Source organism: Pygoscelis adeliae, unplaced genomic scaffold (assembly GCF_000699105.1).
Source record: "Pygoscelis adeliae isolate BGI_AS28 unplaced genomic scaffold, ASM69910v1 Scaffold57, whole genome shotgun sequence".
In the NCBI taxonomy this organism is placed as follows: domain Eukaryota; kingdom Metazoa; phylum Chordata; class Aves; order Sphenisciformes; family Spheniscidae; genus Pygoscelis; species Pygoscelis adeliae.
In genome coordinates this window covers 15,183,930-15,202,694 of record NW_008825615.1, presented here as the reverse complement: position 1 = coordinate 15,202,694, position 18,765 = coordinate 15,183,930, and the positions used below count along the sequence as shown (strand labels likewise).

General features: G+C 39.6%; 1 protein-coding gene across 1 annotated transcript in view; it reads left to right on the top strand.

Moving 5' to 3' along the window:
• The window catches only part of MLIP (muscular LMNA-interacting protein), a 119,191-nt gene that overhangs the window by 35,169 nt on the left and 65,257 nt on the right, over positions 1-18,765 (top strand). The window contains exons 2-3 of the mRNA XM_009333256.1: positions 13,541-13,699; positions 15,717-16,085. Coding sequence (XP_009331531.1) covers positions 13,541-13,699; positions 15,717-16,085 — 528 coding nt within the window. The remainder of the gene's footprint in view (positions 1-13,540; positions 13,700-15,716; positions 16,086-18,765) is intronic.

Here is an 18,765-nt window from a genome sequence, read left to right as displayed (position 1 = left end):
ATGATATATATTTGATGTCTGATTTAATGATCCCTGCTCTTGCAAACTAAAACTTTGACTAATATCTCAAAACAACAAACTGATAACTGAAACACTTTAAGTTTTTTAATTTTTATATTAACCTCCTAATTTATATAATTTGAATTGCAATCTTCACTTCCACCTGAAACGTTTTTCAGGAGGTGGATGAAAAATAGAAAGCAATCTCTGTTGGTAGCAAATTGTGCACATATAATATTATTTTCCAGAGTTTTGAAGTTGACTCTAGCTCAGAGTTGAGTCTCTTTTTGAAATAATGTACATTGTTATAATTCGGAGCATGATGATAAATGGTACTGCTCTATTACTAGTAATGACAGAAATAATGTTTAATTGACCTCCAAGATATATTTCTTCCCTTTTCAAAGCTAAGACCAAGTTGAGAAATTGCATCCATTTTCACTCAGTTCTCAGGTAAAATTTGACTTATTTCAAGTAACTCTCAGCAAAGAATGGTCCAAAGTGATAAAAAAAAATCAGCATTTCTTCTGAAGTCTTGCAGGACTCTCCTCAATCCAGACATTTTGGAACATTGCAGTGAGCAAGCAACATTCTCCCCGAATCTGGCAGCTCTGCTGTTAGGAGACTGCAGAGTCATCTGCCACTAAGGCAAAAGGAACAAAGGTCTCTTTGAAAGGCTACAGAATTTTGGAATCTAAAACATATAGTTTGAAGCAGAGGGTATGTATCTTTAGCTAATAAAAAACATAGCACAAGATAACCTTGACTTAAGAACACTCTCAACATAACCAAAATGTTAAACTGCTGGACAGGAGGAGAGAAAGAATACATCCCACGTAGTATATGTTAGTTATGTCATTTAATGCACAGCTTGAGGGTAACCAGTTCTCCCTGGTGATGAAGGTTGTTTAAGGATCTATATAGAATACACTGGAATTACTGTCAGGGTCAGCCTTCATTGTACTGAGTTTATTTTGGGATATTATAGGAAATATGGGCTTTGAAATATTTTAAGGTGATAAAAATGTTTATGAAATCTCTGAAATTGTAGTTCTGGCAACAAACTAACTCAATTGCTTCTTTAATCTAAAGCTACCATTATTACACCCATGCCTTCCTCCAATTGCTTAGAATGAAGATGCAACATGAAAGTACAAATACGTAGGAATCAAGTACTCAATCTACTTTCTTTGTTACTACATGCTGAAGTGTTTTCCATTGCATTGTCACCTGTATTCTTATACTGGGAACTTCTGAAGAAAATCTTGGTAGGAAGTAAATGACAACATGCGTATTTTTGTTTGTTAAAATTAAGTCACCTGCCCTTTTTATAATACTGTGATTCTTTCGGTTAGTTTATAGTATCTATAGAGATAGTGTTATTTACACATTTTCAGCTGAAAGTCTAAAGTATTCTTTATAACATTGACAGGGTTTTGCTTAAGTTTGGAAGACTCTTCTTTAGAAGCCTAACATTAGTAGCATACTTGGTCATGAAGCCAAACCTCAATACACTGTGCTTTCCCACTTTTCTAGAAACCTGCTTCAGATGTTGTAAACTCTGCCATCACTTAAAGGTAGATTGTAAACTGGAAATGGAGAGGAGAATGACTGAGAGAAACCTAGGTGGTAAGAGATTAATAAGGACAATATAAAAAGAGGAAGGAAAGAATCACTGGTCAGTAGATGTGTTAATTAACACTGAAATATAAGACCAAGAGCATAAGGCTAGAAAGAAGAAAAACCTGATTTTGAAAGTAAACATAATTTATATCTCTGTTCAGGGAGGAATATGACTTTCAAGGCAAAACCAGAACTTGACTTAGGTAAAGATGGCCGTCTGAATGGGATAGTCCTAGTTATGAAGAGCTGTTTGGCAGGACTCAAATGGGAGCTTTGATAGGTGCCATATGTCATCCCTAGGTACAGAAACAAGAGAGGTGAGAGTTGTCGTAAGTTAAGAATGGCACGTGCTAACTACACGTTACCTTCACCAAAACTAGTCAAATAATGTCATGTGGATGCAGGATATCTGGGAATATATGGCAAAAAAGTTGCAGTTACCCATGGACTGTCAGAATATTTTAGAATAGACAAGATTATAGGCACTTACTCAGAGCTGCACAGGAAGCCTGACTCAAGGTATAGATTTCAGTTTGCAGGCTGCCCAGATTTGTTGGCTAAAGAAATTGTGCTTGTTCTCGGTACAAAATGTACAGTCTGCTGTGGAAAATCTACTCCTACTCTTTCTCCTACACTCTAAAATATCTGAGGAATGGTACATAACTGTATTTAGCTGAATGGTTATGCCAGAGTGCAAAACTCAAAATGTTTTATTTTGATGAGACAAAGTCAAGTTTGTAAAATGACAATTCTTCACACAAACAATTTTTTTGCTGGAAAAAATAAAAATAAAATTACTTAATTGTAACAAGTATAGCTATTCTTCCAAATAGATAAAGTCATATGAAAATGACCCTGGCACTGTTAAACATGCAGTATTCTTGACATCTGGGAAAGCTCAAGTTAAATGTTTAAAGACAGCTGCTTTTTAATGATTAGCACAGAGAAGAAAATGAGATCCTAAGTTTATCATCCTGCCCTTCTGTAAATGTGCAAAAGAAGCCAACAGCCATTCAGCTTTACCTTTTTGTTTGTTAGTAGCAGAGTGCCAGAATAATTACTCTTTGTAGCCAGCATTCTTCTGGGCCCACACAGACCTACTCAGAAAATAGCTCATTAAAAGGACCTCTGAAAATCCTTGCTGAGAAGGGGAAAATATGACCTCTTCAGTTTTATCACACGTTTCTTCACTGCTTTTTTATGTTCATTTTTTATTTATCTCCCAAGTGTGCTCTACATATTACAGGCAGAAGCCTGGGGAAAGAGGCATCTGAATTATCAGCCCACTGAGTTTTATTAGCAGAGGACAGGTAAGAATGCTTGTAGACGGGCTCGTATTGATTATTCGTTAAATCCCTTGTGCAGATGACTATAAAGGGTGGTGCGGCTTCTGATGGAATGCCTATTGCTGATTATACAGGATGAAATAATCCATTTCTTAATGATTAAAATACCAACTGCTTCCTCTTATGATTGGTTAAAAAGATGAAAATTTAACGTCTGATATTTCCGAAATACTCGAAAATATGTGTATCCCTAATGTACCATCAATGAGAGCTCTGTTCTCTTCCTTACGGAAAGGAGCTGAGGGATCTGGGCTAGCTGGTATTATAAGACTTTCACTGCTGTCTGCTGGAATGGCAGCAGAAAAAAATGGCAGCAGAAAAACTAGAAGTCCTCAGTCTGGTCATATAAGCGTGGATAAAGAATAAGGTTTTAATTTTCACTTCATGAAATCTGTGAAAGCATCTCTTTTTTTTTGTTTAAATACCTTTTTCTGATTGATCAAAAACCTGATAAATCCAGATGCCAGATGGCTTTTTGGATCTTGAAAATTATATTTGAGGGTATGTCATGATCAATTAGTGAGATAAGTCTAAAACGTGAAAGGTGTGCTATTATCTGTCATTGATATGCGGGTGCCAGGTGCATAGCCTTTGAAAATTTAAGCTGTACAGCTCTGTGTGTTTCTTTATATCCTTTGGATCCCTGCTCCAAAAATTCAGCTCCTTAGCAAGACAAAAGCCCAGACGCAAGATGTAGCAGTTTGGGAAAGGAGGTATCTATTGAAAATGTCATGCTTCAGAGATTTAAAAGAAATAAACCCAAAAGTTGTGTGATAATAATGAAAGAGTCTGAACACAGGAGACAACTTGATAGAATCTGTGCTGCCAAGAGCAAATGACATCAACTTTTTCTTTCCCCCTGTCAGATCAATTATTTTTAAATGAAAAATTACTTTCAAATTAAACCAAACTCACCCAAAATGTTAACCCTCAAACCCCCTTACTTTTTACAGTTTTCAAAAATGAAAATATTTTTTAAAAACTAACCTGGAAAAGCTATCAAGACATAGAACGTACTTTTAACATTGTTTAGCTGAGAACAGACAGAAGTAATAAAAGAGGGAAATGAGAGGAAAAGGAAACTTCTAGGGAACCAGAAACAGTCAAAATGAATGAGGAGACAGCTGTCAGTGGAGAGCATATGCATATGGTACCTACAGGATATGCGTGAGTAACAGCATATCTGCTTTTTGGAGTTTCGGTGAGAGCAGGTGGAGGTGGTTGCTTGTATCTGGGAGCAGTAGGTAATGACAGGAGCTATTAACCTGAGGCAGAGAGAACAGGCACAGTCAAGTCACCCAGAGGTAGCTGAAGTCTCTGGGTGGGGAGAGACCTCCCGCTGTTTGAAACTGTGTTATATCCTCTCCTGGAAAGAGGCAGTTTTCTTTGCTGAAAGTGCTGGAAGCGAGAATGAATTTGAGCCTAACCTGTGGTCCTTCAGGTTTGAGCAGAATTTTTTTAGAGTAAGTGCTACAATACCAGGTGACCGTGGTATAAAGGACCATGGTTGTTAATTTCTTGCTGTCAGACTTGGATGATAGGGGTGTTCACACTCTGTGTTGAAGTGTTTTGGATAGAGTTATACCTGGGGAAAGAGAGAGACTGCCAGTGCTGTTGCATATGCCAAAATACTGCTAAAATGCTCTTGCTAACAGGAGGTTTGCAGTGAAGCACTGAGAGCCCCGATATCCAGCACAATCTCATCAGAGCCCATGAGGGATTCACACACAACTGTTAACCTGGAGCTGTTTAAAGCATAATTCAGCTGCTAAAGTGAGGCTGTACCAGTCCTCCTTCAGTTGTGTGTAAACAAAGCAGGAAGGCAGTTCTTCAAAAATGAGCAGAAAAATTGCTCAAGTGGGAAATGCTCAATCTCATCTGCTGCATCCAAATCACTACCAAGCCTCAAGGGTGTGGTGAAAGACCAGATACCTTGTGCAAGCTAGAGAAACACACATAAAGATGCAAAAATTTGTAGTTAACCTAATTGAAGTATTAGCAGTCTAATCACAGAATTGTAATGTTTTTAATTCCCTTTTCCCTGACAGGGGGTCAAGTTGGAGGAGGCAGTCATCACAACCAATATTTACCAGAACACTTTTTATTATCCAAGCTATTATCATTAATAGAATGAGGCTGTTCTTATTAACAGTGGATAACTATTCACATGGTGCATTTAGTTACTCATGCAGGTCTCTCATACACTAACTCGTAGCTACCTTGCTGGAGCACTTTGTGCAGAAGCAGAAGGTTCTACTGCTATGCCTTTGGCTTCTAGGTGAGTGGTCAGTAAGTCATGTTAGGGGCCTCTTGTTTCTTTGTTTGTATGTATAATCCTGCAGTCTTTGTCTGTCTATAGCAGCTACGGCCTTCTTGGAGAGGGTTCAACTTGTTCACTGCTGATGCCAGTGTGTCCTGGTGGTCTTGGGCAGATTGGGCTGACTCTTGGTATTCTGAATTTATCATTTCTTGTGTATTCAACTGGACCACTAATCTCTTGAGTTTATCAGTTTATCAGTTTACAAAAGACTTTCATGCACTACCTCTCACACTTACCCTCTCTTCAATCTACTGTTTTCTCTTAGCATCTCCTCATTGTACTGTTCACACAAATGCACAAAGTCACACGTACATGGGGCTTACATGATGATTACTAGTTCAGCTACAGTGATACTCACACTTAAAGTCCAAATGGCCCAATTATTACAGCTCATTCTCAATAATTATACAGTTAAAACTGACCTATACAAACTTTCTCATTTCTACCACTTCTTTTTTTCTATGCATTGTTATGGAAGCTGCCAGCATCTCCAGTTGTTTGCAGGGAGGTGTATGATGTTGATGGTTGGGCTTACTTCCCAGGAACTTTTAGCCCACTTGAAGTTATTTTTCTGTTTGCTGACAGTTCGCCTACTTGTTCTTTCTTCATTGGCCAGCAAATTCTATGTTATATCCAAATTCTGTGGTGTTTGATATGTTTTACATATGCTGGATGCTCGTCCTTTGCTTCCTGTGTTATCCTTAATACCAGCACACAAGGTTGCATTCCTGTAGTGAGTAATAACTGATTATTAATGATTTGTGCTTGGAGCCCTAGGGCCCCTATCCTATACTTGCACTTACAAGGCTTCTGCTATTATCTTGTGCTTGTACTTTTGGAGGCATCTGTTAAAATCCCCTGGTTTTTTTCAACAGTCTTCAAGCTATGGTTTCCTGATAACATGACATATGTTTTATTAGCACATATATACACTTTTTCTGGAGTCACTCAATAGTTAGTTCACTGTACAAAAATAATGGTCCATTAGAAGACACATGCAGGGATACATATAGACACCGATGTGATCCTAGGCACCACCTGCTCCCAAAATGTATTGCTTGCAACAATATCACTGGTGTGTTACCAAAGTTGCTTTGCAATGCATCTTTGAAAGGAGAACGGCTGAGGTGCTCATCTGCGGTGGCAGCACCATGTGGGCTTGATCCTGCTGCGGTGGTGAGGGCAGGACTGGCAGCGCTCAGTGGTGTGGTGGCGAAACCTCACCACGTGTGAGCCTCAGCTCCGTGGGGAGGGAGATAGTCTGGCTGAAATCCCTCTGGCCTTCAACCACTCAGACATCTCAAGAAACCAAAGGGCAAATGTCTGATGCGTGCTACTGTAAAATTGAAGTTCCTTGCTAGCATCATCCCACAAGACTGATCTCTCAGCTCTGACAGATGTAAGTAGGGATTTATTTCTATTCCCAGTGCTTCATTTGAAAATTACACCTGCTTAGTGATAGGTGCAGCTTTTGGGAAAAGAAAATGAGGGGAATTATGTCATACGCATTAATCAGACTGTGTTCCAAGACTGCTGTGAGGATGACAGCAGCATTCTGGGACTCTCTTGCAGGGCTGAAATTGCAAGAAACTTTTACAGGAAAAAGAATAAATTCATGTTAACTTTCAGTTTCTCACTGAATAATTGAGACGGTGGTGTTCAAAAAAGGACTGGAAAACTGGGATCCGTTGTGCCTCGCTGCTGTTATTCTAATGTGACTAAGCAGTCTGCAGCTTTTTTGTTGGGCAGAAGTATCATGACATTGTATAAGCATATATTATGTATATCAGTGTGTGTGAATGTCTCTGTGTATACACTAGTATGGGTACTCTACATATGAACTCGTAAGTCCTATGACCTCATAAGGACCTAAGTTTAGGTGCAGATATTTTTGTGTATCTACGGGCACTGGACTTGGTCTGAAGTCTCCCATTTCTCAGGGAGTCTTCTCACTGCTCACGTATTTGATAAGCAGTCCGTGTACATGCTAGACAGGACCAGTTGGGGTTTTTTTTTTTTAATTTTCTTTTGCAATCACCCTTCAAACTATTTCAGTCTACTTTTGCCAGTGTTTGACTGCTTTTATGCAAGACCAGATGGCAAGCCTGCCCATACTACAAAAAACCCTGTGCAAAATCAACAGCAATATTTCTGGGTCATTTCTGATTGATCCACACAGTAAAATGAATGCAGGACAAACAGAAGGAAACGGTGATTACCTGCTGAGGGAGTAGCTGGAGGCAGCCTGGGTGTGGGACTGTCTAGCTGGAGGTTTGTGCGTGGGTGATGGACTAGAGCAGCTTGGGATGTTACAACAGAGGTGTTTTTACCTTACCTTCCTAGGAGGTTTAGGAGACTGGAGCAAATAAGGGCTTTAAGTGTGTCAGTGATCCTAGAATATGATTTAGAGACCCAGGTCACCTTAGGGTCTAATGTTTTATGACCATTTAGCCAAACTGCACTTAATTAAATCAATCAAACATAACAGGCAAGGTATTTTACTCCCCCTTTACAAAGGAGGAAATTAAAGGTTACCTTCACTTATTTTTCACCATGCTTAGCTGCATATGTGTAGACCAGTATGAAAGAGCAATTACAGTTGTATAAAGCCTGCTGGGCTGAAGAGCAAATTAAAATTATTGTTGAAAAGAAACACTTCAGCTGAATGAGCTCTTGCATTTTGAATAATAGATTACAATTTTATACTATTATTAATTTGCTCTTTCTAGTGCTTTACACACATTAATTTTCAAAAGATATTTGTCTGCGTGTGCATTTTAGAGTGTGCTGCTGTATTGAAAGAAGCAAAAAGTGATTTGCTGAAGGTGATACAATGGGCACATCACAGGGCTTAGGGAAGTTCCTGGACCACAGCTGTCGGTGGGAATTTTGGCACAAGCTTCAGCTGGGCTGTAATTTCATCCTGGACTTTTGGAGTGGATTTAGCTTTTCCCCTGAAGTTTCACAGATATAAAGTTGGTGTTCAGATGATCATCTGCTGCTGTTTGTAAAAGGTTTTAGATAAGCCAGAGCTCATATTACACAATGATCAGCTAATCCGTATTAGGTTACTGTGATAGCTATAATGTCAGGATAAGAAGATATGCTGAAGATTCCTACATCTCATTAACTGATAATTTCATCCATAGTAGACTAGCCTTGTTCTCTGTCTCGAGGAGAAGACAATCTCTCTTCTGTGGTTTGACTTTAGCCTGAACACAGAAAAGGAGTTTAAGGAGAGGTTACACAACCCAGGCCGTGTTTTCGGTTGGCCTCTCTCCCTGGCTGGGTGAGCAGCTTTAGCTCTGCTCTGTGTGTTAGAGCTATATTTATCATGCAGGAATTGTGGGCATGTGAATTTGTGCTCTGACCAAAACAGTGCGTCAGTAAATGTGTTTCTATGGTATGATGCACACGCTTGTTATTTTGCTATTATTTATACGTATATTTCCTTTTTTGTCCTTTAAGAAAATAAATAAACAGCCTCAAAAGGAAGTACTTGATATTTCAAGTGTGAGGTTTTCTCAGGGTGTCATTTTATTAGCGAAATGACTTACATTAGCAAATCAGTTGAAGAAGTGGTAATGTGAACCAGCATCTTAAATTTCACTTTAGCAATCTGTATTCCAGAAGGAAATCCTGGGAAGCAATCACTGACAATGGAACCTCAATTTAAATTACAAAATAGACAGTATGCTGAATGCATATAGAGCATGCAAGAGATTAAATAGAAGTGTTCATTTGTCTTCATAAGGTAACCAAGACAATAAAAATGTGCTCTACATGTAAGGACTGTAGAAGCTGTGGTAATGAAAACAATAATTAATATAATTTAAGTTACAATCCCCGGGGCAGTTTTAAATTGATGGTATTAAATATGCAACAAACCTGTTTGTAAATTGATGACATAGGAAGTCATGGAAGTCATCTAGAATACGTTTCTCCTTTTGAAGCTCTTTGGCAATGTATTATGCAGCAGACTATAGCCCCCAATGGATATTCAAAGGTTATTTATATTAAACTCTAAAATTTATATTCTTCAAAGAACTAAGTAACATGAAAGGATGCAATTAAAAACAATCAATTATTTCATTGTGCATGAAGTTGATTATATAATATAACCCAGAATTCATTAGTATTCACTTGAATAGATGTCACATATGGTATTTTTCTGCCACCATAACTCTATTGATTCAAATGAATTACAGCAGCAGGGAATGCATGGCATTGAATTCCTTCTGCTGTTACTATTGGACCTAGAGAAAAGATGATAATCTGCAAGAAAGTTTCACATATATATTTTTATATATTTGAATTTTAAGGTTATTTCGTTATTATTTACCTCTACATGTCAGAGTGGCTTTTAATAGATGTAATTAAATGCTGAAAGTACACCTGGTTAATTTCTTTCAGTTCTTCAAGGATAGAAACATCAGTAAGAGAGATAGAGTAACTGACATGACTATATGAAAAAAGGCGCAAAAATCCTTTCTCTACCTTAAAAAAAAAAAAAGAAAAATATGTAATGGTTCCTTCTGCTTCACATTGTCCAAATAAAATTTACATTTTAAAATGTCAAAGTATTTTTACTTATTTTTTGAAATCTGTGAAACGAAAACAACCACTTAAAAGATATTTTTAAACAAGAGTTTTTTCTCTTTTGTTTTCCCCAGTGGAAACATTTGGGTCTTCTGACCACCCTTGTGATATTTGCTCGTTGTCTAGGTTTCTGTGATGCAGCCTAAATTGCATGACCAGTTTTACCTGCTAGAAGTTCCTGTTTCCCACTTGCTATGAATGAACCTAAATGGAGCGGATTCCTCCATGCTGCCTCACACAGCATCTGACAACTTAAAACTTTCTGAAATGCAGTAATTCTATTTGCTGGTTTATACTTTCTAAACTCCAGGAAAAATAAAATACACTAGGGGAATATAAATAATACCATGCTTTAATGGCATCTTCCATCTAAAAAATATTCTAGCTTGCACATCTTTATATATGTTTTCCAACCTTAGTTTTAGCTTGCAAGCAATTTTGATGGTTATTTCTACAATGTGTTTAGGCCAAATACAACAAGGTTTTGTTCAGGTATTCTTTAATTTTTTCACCAAAGCAATAAAATTGGAAGTGCAGGGTAAGACACAGTATAGAAGTAGGTGCTGGCAAGACCTCCCCATTACTATGCAATGGTCTGGAGCCTCATAACTTGGCTTTTTATTTATATTTCCTCGTTACAAATATGCAGATAAAGTACTGGGAGTTTAGCAATGCTAGCACATTTGATTGGAATTGTCTATTAATCTGTTTGTGTGGGGGCTTGCTATTTTCACACTTTTTCTTTCTCTCTTCCTTTTTCTTTTATAAGGAATATTTTGTGCTCTGACACAAGAATACTCACTGATACAAAACAACTGATGTCAAGTGTCAAACAAGAGCATGACGAGAGGGTGAGGTAGAGGAGGAAAATGTTAGTAAAGATGACCGAGGTAGCCAGAGTCACTAACTGCTTTTCCTAGTCAGAGAGAGAAGATGAAAGCACAGCCGCAGACCTGCAGAAAAGCAAAGGCCATCTCTAGCTGATTTCGGTGGAGACCCAGGTGCTGTGTAAGACTGTAATGGACAGTGTCAGCTGTACAGAAATCATGAATGCCAATACGATGGGTGCTCTGGCCTGTGTGCAGGTAATCCTGCTTCTTGAAGAGCACCTTTGGGTACAGCAGGTGCTCAGGTGGAGGCTGCATCCCTGGCTGCATTGTAGGGACTGGTGGCTGCTCGCTAACGAGTACATCCTTGAGTACTGATGTTACTCTGCCGACTTATATCAGGAGCAAGGACTAAGTGTTTGATGTGCCAGGTATTAATATTTTAAAATTGTGTTGCTGCTTTATGAAGAGCAATTATCAGACCTGGGTACCTTGGTGTCGTGGTTTAACCTCAGTTGGCAACTAAGCACCATGCAGCCGCTCGCTCACTCCCCCCCTCCCGATGGGATGGGGGAGAGAATTGGAAAAGCACATGAGAAAAACTTGTGGGTTGAGATAAAAACAGTTTAATAATTGAAATAAAATGATAATGATAATAATATGATAATAGTAATAATACACAAAGCAAGTGATGCACAGTGCAATTGCTCCCCCCCTGCCGACCGATGCCCAGCCAGTCCCCGAGCAGCGGCCCCCCCGGCCAGCTTCCCCCAGTTTATGTACTGAGCATGACGTCACATGGTATGGAATGTCCCTTTGGCCAGTTTGGCTGTGCCCCCTCCCAGCTTCTTGTGCACCTGCAGCCTTCTCAGTCGGTAGAGCATGGAAAACTAGAAAGTCCTTGGCCAGTGTAAGCACTACCTAGCAACAACTAAAACATCGGTGCCTTATCAATTTTGTTCCCATCCTAAATCCAAAACACAGCACTGTACCAGCTACTAGGAAGGAAATTAACTCTATCCCTGCTGAAACCAGGACACTTGGCTGCTGAGAGAAGGACAGAGCTATGTTGAGTCTCCCTCACACAAAATAACATCCAGAGCTCCTGGCGTGGTGGAGCAGTTAGCAGCCACCCTTTTGCTACTGATTTAGGCCATGCATCGTGTCCTCCGGTGCTTGGCCACTTGTGTGAAGTGGAGGGGGGGAAAAGTAGGAGACCACCTTGTCCCGCACCCTTGAGTACACACCTCTAACTGGGCAGCAAGCCTGCAGTGTAATGTAACCTATTTGTGTGAGTTTGTGAATACAAAGGCCCGATTTCAGAACCGAGATGTCTGCCATTCTTTCAGATTTTCCACTTTCAAACATCAAACCACCTTATTCTTTCAGAATTAGAGGTGGATACATGGAAATTTATTCTCGGTGTGTCTGAGAGAGCAGAATTCTCCTAAACTGTAGAGAAAAGAGCAGTTGGCAGTGTTTGTATAAATAACCTGCCTCTGTTTTGCTCAAGGCCTCCAGGAGACAGCTGCCAATGGAAGTAATTAATATTTGCTTAGGTTTTTTAAAAACTGGAAATCTGTGTCTATCGTTTTTAATGTTCCAGTCACGAGAAGACCAAGTGATGTGAATGTATTCCATAATCCCACTCTGTTCCGTAACTGCTATTTCCTTATGGATGCAAATTACAAAGAAGCATAATGAGAGCCATAGCTCTCCAATTTGTTTCACTTTAAACAAGTAAGCCAAAAAAAAGAGTCAAAGCGATGGTCCTGTTTTTCTCTATGATTCAATACGGTTCAAGGTTCTGCATATTAGACTTCATTGAAAACACAATTAACTGCCATATGCTTTAAATCAGATGAGATAAAACAAGGGAAAATTCCATAGTTTTCAATCAGAAAGAAGGATTTTCCACACCAACAAGTAGTGGGAAAGTCAGTATACGAGGTTCAGTGTTTGGGATGTGGTTCTCTCTACTCACCTTGCCAAGGCCTTTGGAGTTCCTCTCCCCCTGATATCTGGCAAAAAGAACTGAGAGTTTTGCCATGGTGTGGACTTATTTTTCCTGTCCAGTGTCTCCTGTGAAGAAGATGGAAGTGATGGGAGAGCACTGTCATAAAATTGAACGTTTAGGTGAAATTGCCTTCTCTTAGTCTCTCTTCTCGTACGCATTCAGGCCCTGCGTACATGGTCCTAGTGAGAATGCAAGTTGGGGAGGGAGAAATGAGAAGACAGACACAGAATTAGTTGGTGTATGTGGCTGAATGGTCCAAAGAAAATGGGAGAAAATCCTTTCCTTGAATCAGAATTAATCCCAGATGTTGTTCAGAATTAGCTACATTTGCATTAGAAAATGTAAACATGTTTTGCTTTCTTTTTGGAGAGCAAAGGTTCTTCCAATTTGTTATAAGTTGTTAAGCAAATACTCTAGGGACTATAATATGTCCAGATACAGCAGTATAATTACATTGTTGTTCTACTAAAGTGGAGTTAAATAAAGATAAAAGCAGCCTTGAAATGAATTGAATATGGTTTTCTGTTTCTGGTATGGAAAATAGAAAGAATAACAAATTATTGAACAAATTCTCTCCTGTCTGCCATGGCACGCCATTAGAATATATAGGACGGTGATATTATCAAGGCAGTATTCTGTCTGTTAAAGAAGACCTTAATATAAAATGATCTGTGAAAAAAACCCAATGACCAGTATATTTAATAGTAGGCTTGTAAGTTATGTAGATGACGTAATTAATATTATATCAACTCTGACAAAAATAATTTTTATTTGGACAAAAAAGTTGAACTAATTGTGTGTTTCATAGGTCACTTCTCAAGAATCTGCAACCAAACCATTGACCTTCACATTCGTACCATCCATTGGAAGACTTCCAACTCATTTTGAGGTTGTAGATGTCTCTAAGTTCCTTGTGACAATTCCAGATGAGCCAAAGGATCTGAGCAATCAAGAAATTATAAAGAAGGTAGACTTTGTTTGTGCTAATTTTTCCACTCTTTCAAAAGATACAGAAAATTTTGTCCTGAGCATCGCTGAACTGAAGCTCTTTTCCCTTGGACTGTTTCTTGGCTTGTGCTTTGTTTTAATTACCAAGCCTACCAGAGATGCAAAATTGTTGCGCAAGAGAAGCCTGATATCTGCTCAACAGCCTGTTTTGCCTTTGGCAGAGTTTATATTGGAAGGAAACCCTTGCCCATCTCAATACTGTCCTCTGTCAGTCATGCAAGGGCTATATTCTTGGCAGACAAGGGGAGATTCCTTCCTGATCTTTATGGGAGAAAGGGTAGTGCGTGAGGAGTGTTATCACATGGGAATCGACCAAGAGTTGGTCACTGGATCCTGGTTTCAGCAAATGCCAGTGCTGTGGCTTCCAGCAAAGGTGCCAATCCCTTTCATAGCTGCGTAGTAATGCATCAAAGTGAAAGCTTGCCTTTTGTTTTTGAAAGCTTGTCCCCACAATTTCCTGTGACGGTGAAGCCAGCAGCACAACATTCCTGGTTCTCCTGCCTTTAGCCAGCCCATAGCGTTTGTTATTCCTTTCCTGCCTCACAATGCTTAACAGCCTCTTCTTTTATTCCATGCTGCTTGAGAGGAAACTGGAACCCTCAGATTAATATTAATGCTTATGGTGGTTCTGCTCTTGTGTAACAGCTCCTTCCCTGGGACGTTGCTGGGGCTGCAGTTCTTGGTGCTAATAAACTTTTCACAGAAGTTCACAGTCCTCTAACCTGAATGTGCTCCAGCATTTTCAGTGGCCTATCTGACTAAAAAAGGGGTTGGTCTGGGCAGAGAATGGACATGTTTGAAGAGACATGTGCTGGAATATTATCCTCAGGATGTTTAACTCATGAGTTACATTTCCAGCCACTCAGTATCGGTTTTGCTGTAAGTAGTGCCCTGGGTAAGGCAGAATCAGGTATTCCTGACCCCTGTCTCCCTGTGTTTCTCTGTAGGCAGAGAAAAATTTCCTGGCAGGTGATGCAGTAGTGAGGCCTTCATAGCACTGATTACTCCCTTTTCTAAAATGTCTAGAACCTGAACAGTACTTAAAAAAACCAACCAACATCAGATAATGAAAATAACACCTCCAAAGTCATACCGGTGGTATCCCCCTTTACGGTCTAATATTTTTTTGAAGAACTGGACTCCAGGGACTCATGGAGCTGCCAGTGGAAATTTGTCATTACTGTATTCCTCAAGCAGGATTCAAATATGAGCCCCATCTACAGGCTTTCTCTTGCAGTGCACAATATTTCTGTTCTTTTACCTGATTCCTCCTTCAAGAGAAATATGATTTACCATAGCGGTTTCAATACTGAATGATTTGGTGATGTGTGTGTCATATGCCCAGCTTGCACTACTCCTGCTCTCATCCAAAGTGTGCTTGAGAAGTTACGTACTGGAAGTGGAAATTGCAGAAAATACGAAGAACAATTGTGGTCTGTGCTGAGAAGCTTGAACATACAGTAAAGCTCTCTGACCTCAGATTCTTTGTCTGCTCTCTTCAGAGAATTCCCTGGCTTAAAGGCCTTTGTTTCTTCATTAGTATGTATAGGTTTTGTCCCAGATTCGTCTGTCAGACTCCTCTGAGGAGCATTGTTGGCTCCCGTGGATCCCATGGTCAGGATGCCTTCCCATCGCGTCTGGCATAGTCTGGTCTGACAGCTCATTCGGCTTGACTGCACCCTCTTTTTCCATTCCCGTGCCAGCCCCGGGCTCAGGCCGTCGTTGTGCTCACAGTCCCCTGTTGCTCTGCGAGTTGCTGGGAAGGCAGGCCCCACAGCATCAGCTGGGGGGCTGGAAGCAGGGGGCTCCCTGGGGAGCTCGTTGCTGCTGGCTGCTCATGCCCAAATTCTTCATTTGCCCTCTGCACTTTTGGTAGTGCGGTGCCAGCCACCACTGCAAGCCAAAATTACTTCGTATTTTGGGGAACACAAATAAAATGCAGCTAATTGGGATCTTTTTCCTTGTATCTTTTGCAGTCTAACACAGTCTCTGATGAGCTGGCCTTAAAGAGCGGGGCCAGACAAGAACGCGTGTCCAACGTCCATACAGACAGCACCCGAACGGCTTTCCAGGCCCCAGGGTGTAACTCGAGTGAAGGAGAAATGCAGGAGAATGACCTTTTTAAGGCTGAGTTTATCCTGATTACGGACTCCGGTGATGAAGATGAAGTAGCCACTGCCTCGAACAATGTTCATCGTCCTTCCAATGGCTATGGTCCCATCAGTGCTCAGCTGCTGGCCACGTCCCATGTTTCCCTTGGCACCGGCGCAGGGGAACCTCCTGGCGATGGGCACGTTCCAGGTGCTGCGCTTTTCCACAGCACTGCTGATCCACAAAAACATCAGGTAACCTGCTCTTTAAACTCTAGAGCTAACCTTTGCTTTCTAAAGTTTTCAGGACATGGACACTGAGTACAGTTTGCAAAGCAGCTTGGCCAATTTGTTCTTTAATTAGCATTTTTGTTGGCCATTCCTGTAACATTTGGACTTTAAGAAGTTGTCCCAACCTTTCAACTTACTGCCTCTTCCTATGGCTCTGGTGTATAAATGGAGCAGGTAATGCAGATCTATCGTTCTTTCCTTTAAGAGCAGGTCATCATGACAGCAAGTTAATCAGAAGGTGTTAGATTCCTAGCTCCTCTAAATTGGCTAAGGTTGTTGAAATCAATGGAGCCTGTAGATCATTTGAATTATTAGCATCAGGCTTCCCAGGCATATTTTTTTCTTAGCACCTGCTGCAGCCCTTTATGCTAGAGAAACAAGCTGTAAAAATCCTATTATTCTGATTGTTAGTTAGCGCTGACTTTGCACAGGTGTAACGAACTAATGAAGTTGAAAGGTCCATTTTATGTTGATCTTTACAGGGCACATTTATTGATTTATTGAAATTTTAAACTACCAATGGGAGAATTCAAAAAAGGGTCTTTGAAATGTTTCATTTTCAAAATGCATCAATCCAATTTACTGCATGAAAAGTTAATATCTCTCATCTTGGAAAGAGCACTGATAGTTTTCAAGGATGTTTATGCAGTGGAAAACTACCTTTAGTGAAATAGCAACATCCTTCTCACATGGAATAAAGTCAGACATTTCCTTTGACCTCAACAGGGTTTCCATTGGTTGAAAATGCCATTCTTCATCGATAATTTAAAAAAAAGTTGAACATGGCTACTTTGTCTCTGAAAATAAATAGGACTTCCTATCTTTGTTGAAATACTTGTGTTACTCAATTTTTCATCAAATTCAGTGTCAATTTTTGATTGAGGAAATTGTGAATAAGAAATCCAATCTGGTTTGGGATTTACAGCATTATGAAATATTCATTTCTTCCGAGAAACTCCCAGTGAAGTCAGTGAGAATTTTACCTGAGGAAGGTGGAAAGACATAGATAAATCTATGTAGGGGAAGCAGCTTGTAAAAGAATAATTTTCCTAAGGAAACACAAATTTCCTTCAGCAATGTTCAGTATGCAGATTCTGCCAGGCTTACTTGGGTGGTTTCTTTAAAAGCTATTACAAAAATTGGGTGGATTTTTTGTAAGACTACGCAGAAAAATTCATATACTGTAGCTTTCCTAAGCTTTTGACGACTTGGCAAGTAAACAGAGATTTGCCTGGTAAAGTAAGAAAATATAGATTGCACAGAACAAGGAATTAAAGCCTAACTTTACTAGCTATTCATCTGAACGTGAAGAGAGATAGTACATAGTATGGGTAATGCATATCTCATCATTATTCTTAAGTCACAGTTTTTCAAGACTAAGTACTTCCTCAGTCTTCATTTTCTAAATATCCCTAGCTGTCTCTATCTCTTCATAAGAAGAATATGTTTTTTACTAAGTTGTTTTTCACTGATGTTCTGTGTTCATCTTCTTCGGTGTTTCCTTGGGCATCACTCTTTCTGGCTTACTATCTAATGAAGTATCATCAGCTCAGAAATGAAGGAAAATTATGAAATGATTAAATAGATGCATTATTTATCTGTTGGTAGATTTCCTATGTACAAAGGATTCCATATAGGGGCTACCTTGTCAGTTCTAGGGTTATAATGGCAGTATAATGTCCCACTTAAGAGTTACAACATATAACATTATGTTCATTTAAAAGCATAATTAGACTATGGGTTTCCTGTCAGAGATGAGAAAAAAAAGAGCATTGGGGACTATTGTGTTGTACAGAGGACCACTGTAACTGAACGAGAGGACTCCTACAGCTTCATTCATTTCTGACTTTGTTTAAATGAAGGAAAAAAAAGGAAAAGCATTGAAAAAATGGAAGCTTCTATTGTTCTTTGAGGCGTAAAGGTCCTGACTGATGTTGGAAAATGCTATGCCATACTCAAAGTCTGAAAAAAAAATCAGTTTTTTTAAAAAATCAGTTATTCTGGTCTTCTGGTCATATCTGGAACTTTTTGTTGATAGTTTACTGTTTTTATATATATATATATTTAATGTTAAGGAGAGTCTAGTTATGCGAGAGAGAGGCAGACTGACTCCTGTCCTCAGGAGTGTACCCTTTGGGGTGAGGGGGGATGTGTTTGCTCCCCTGAATGCCAGGACATTAACTCAGCTTGGAGAAACTTCTTGACTCACTGTGGGGGATCAATAGCCAGAAGGCTTTTTTAGCTAGTGAAAGTCACTTGGCATTCCTCTGTCCAGTGCATGTCATCTGGTTTGACTTTTCCAGACAAATCAGTCAAGAGTCCCTACAAACTCCTGCCATTGCCAGGAAGAATGCACCTTCTTTGTTGGGAGAAACCAGACTGTTCTGAATGGCACCTATATTAATTTGGTCTCAGCTCACAGGCTGATTTACTGTGCTGTTTCCAGAGATTTTGTCAAGTTTTCCACAGTCTCCAGTGCTTCTTTCTGTCTTTCTGGCTTTCAGGTTGCAGGCTGTGGTAGGGAATTTATTTTTTCCTATCTATAATCAAATTCTACTGAGATCAAAGCATGGTTAACTGGCTCCAAGACCAGGTCTACATCAAGCCACATCCTCCCTCAGATATGATTTTTGCCTTTTGGGCT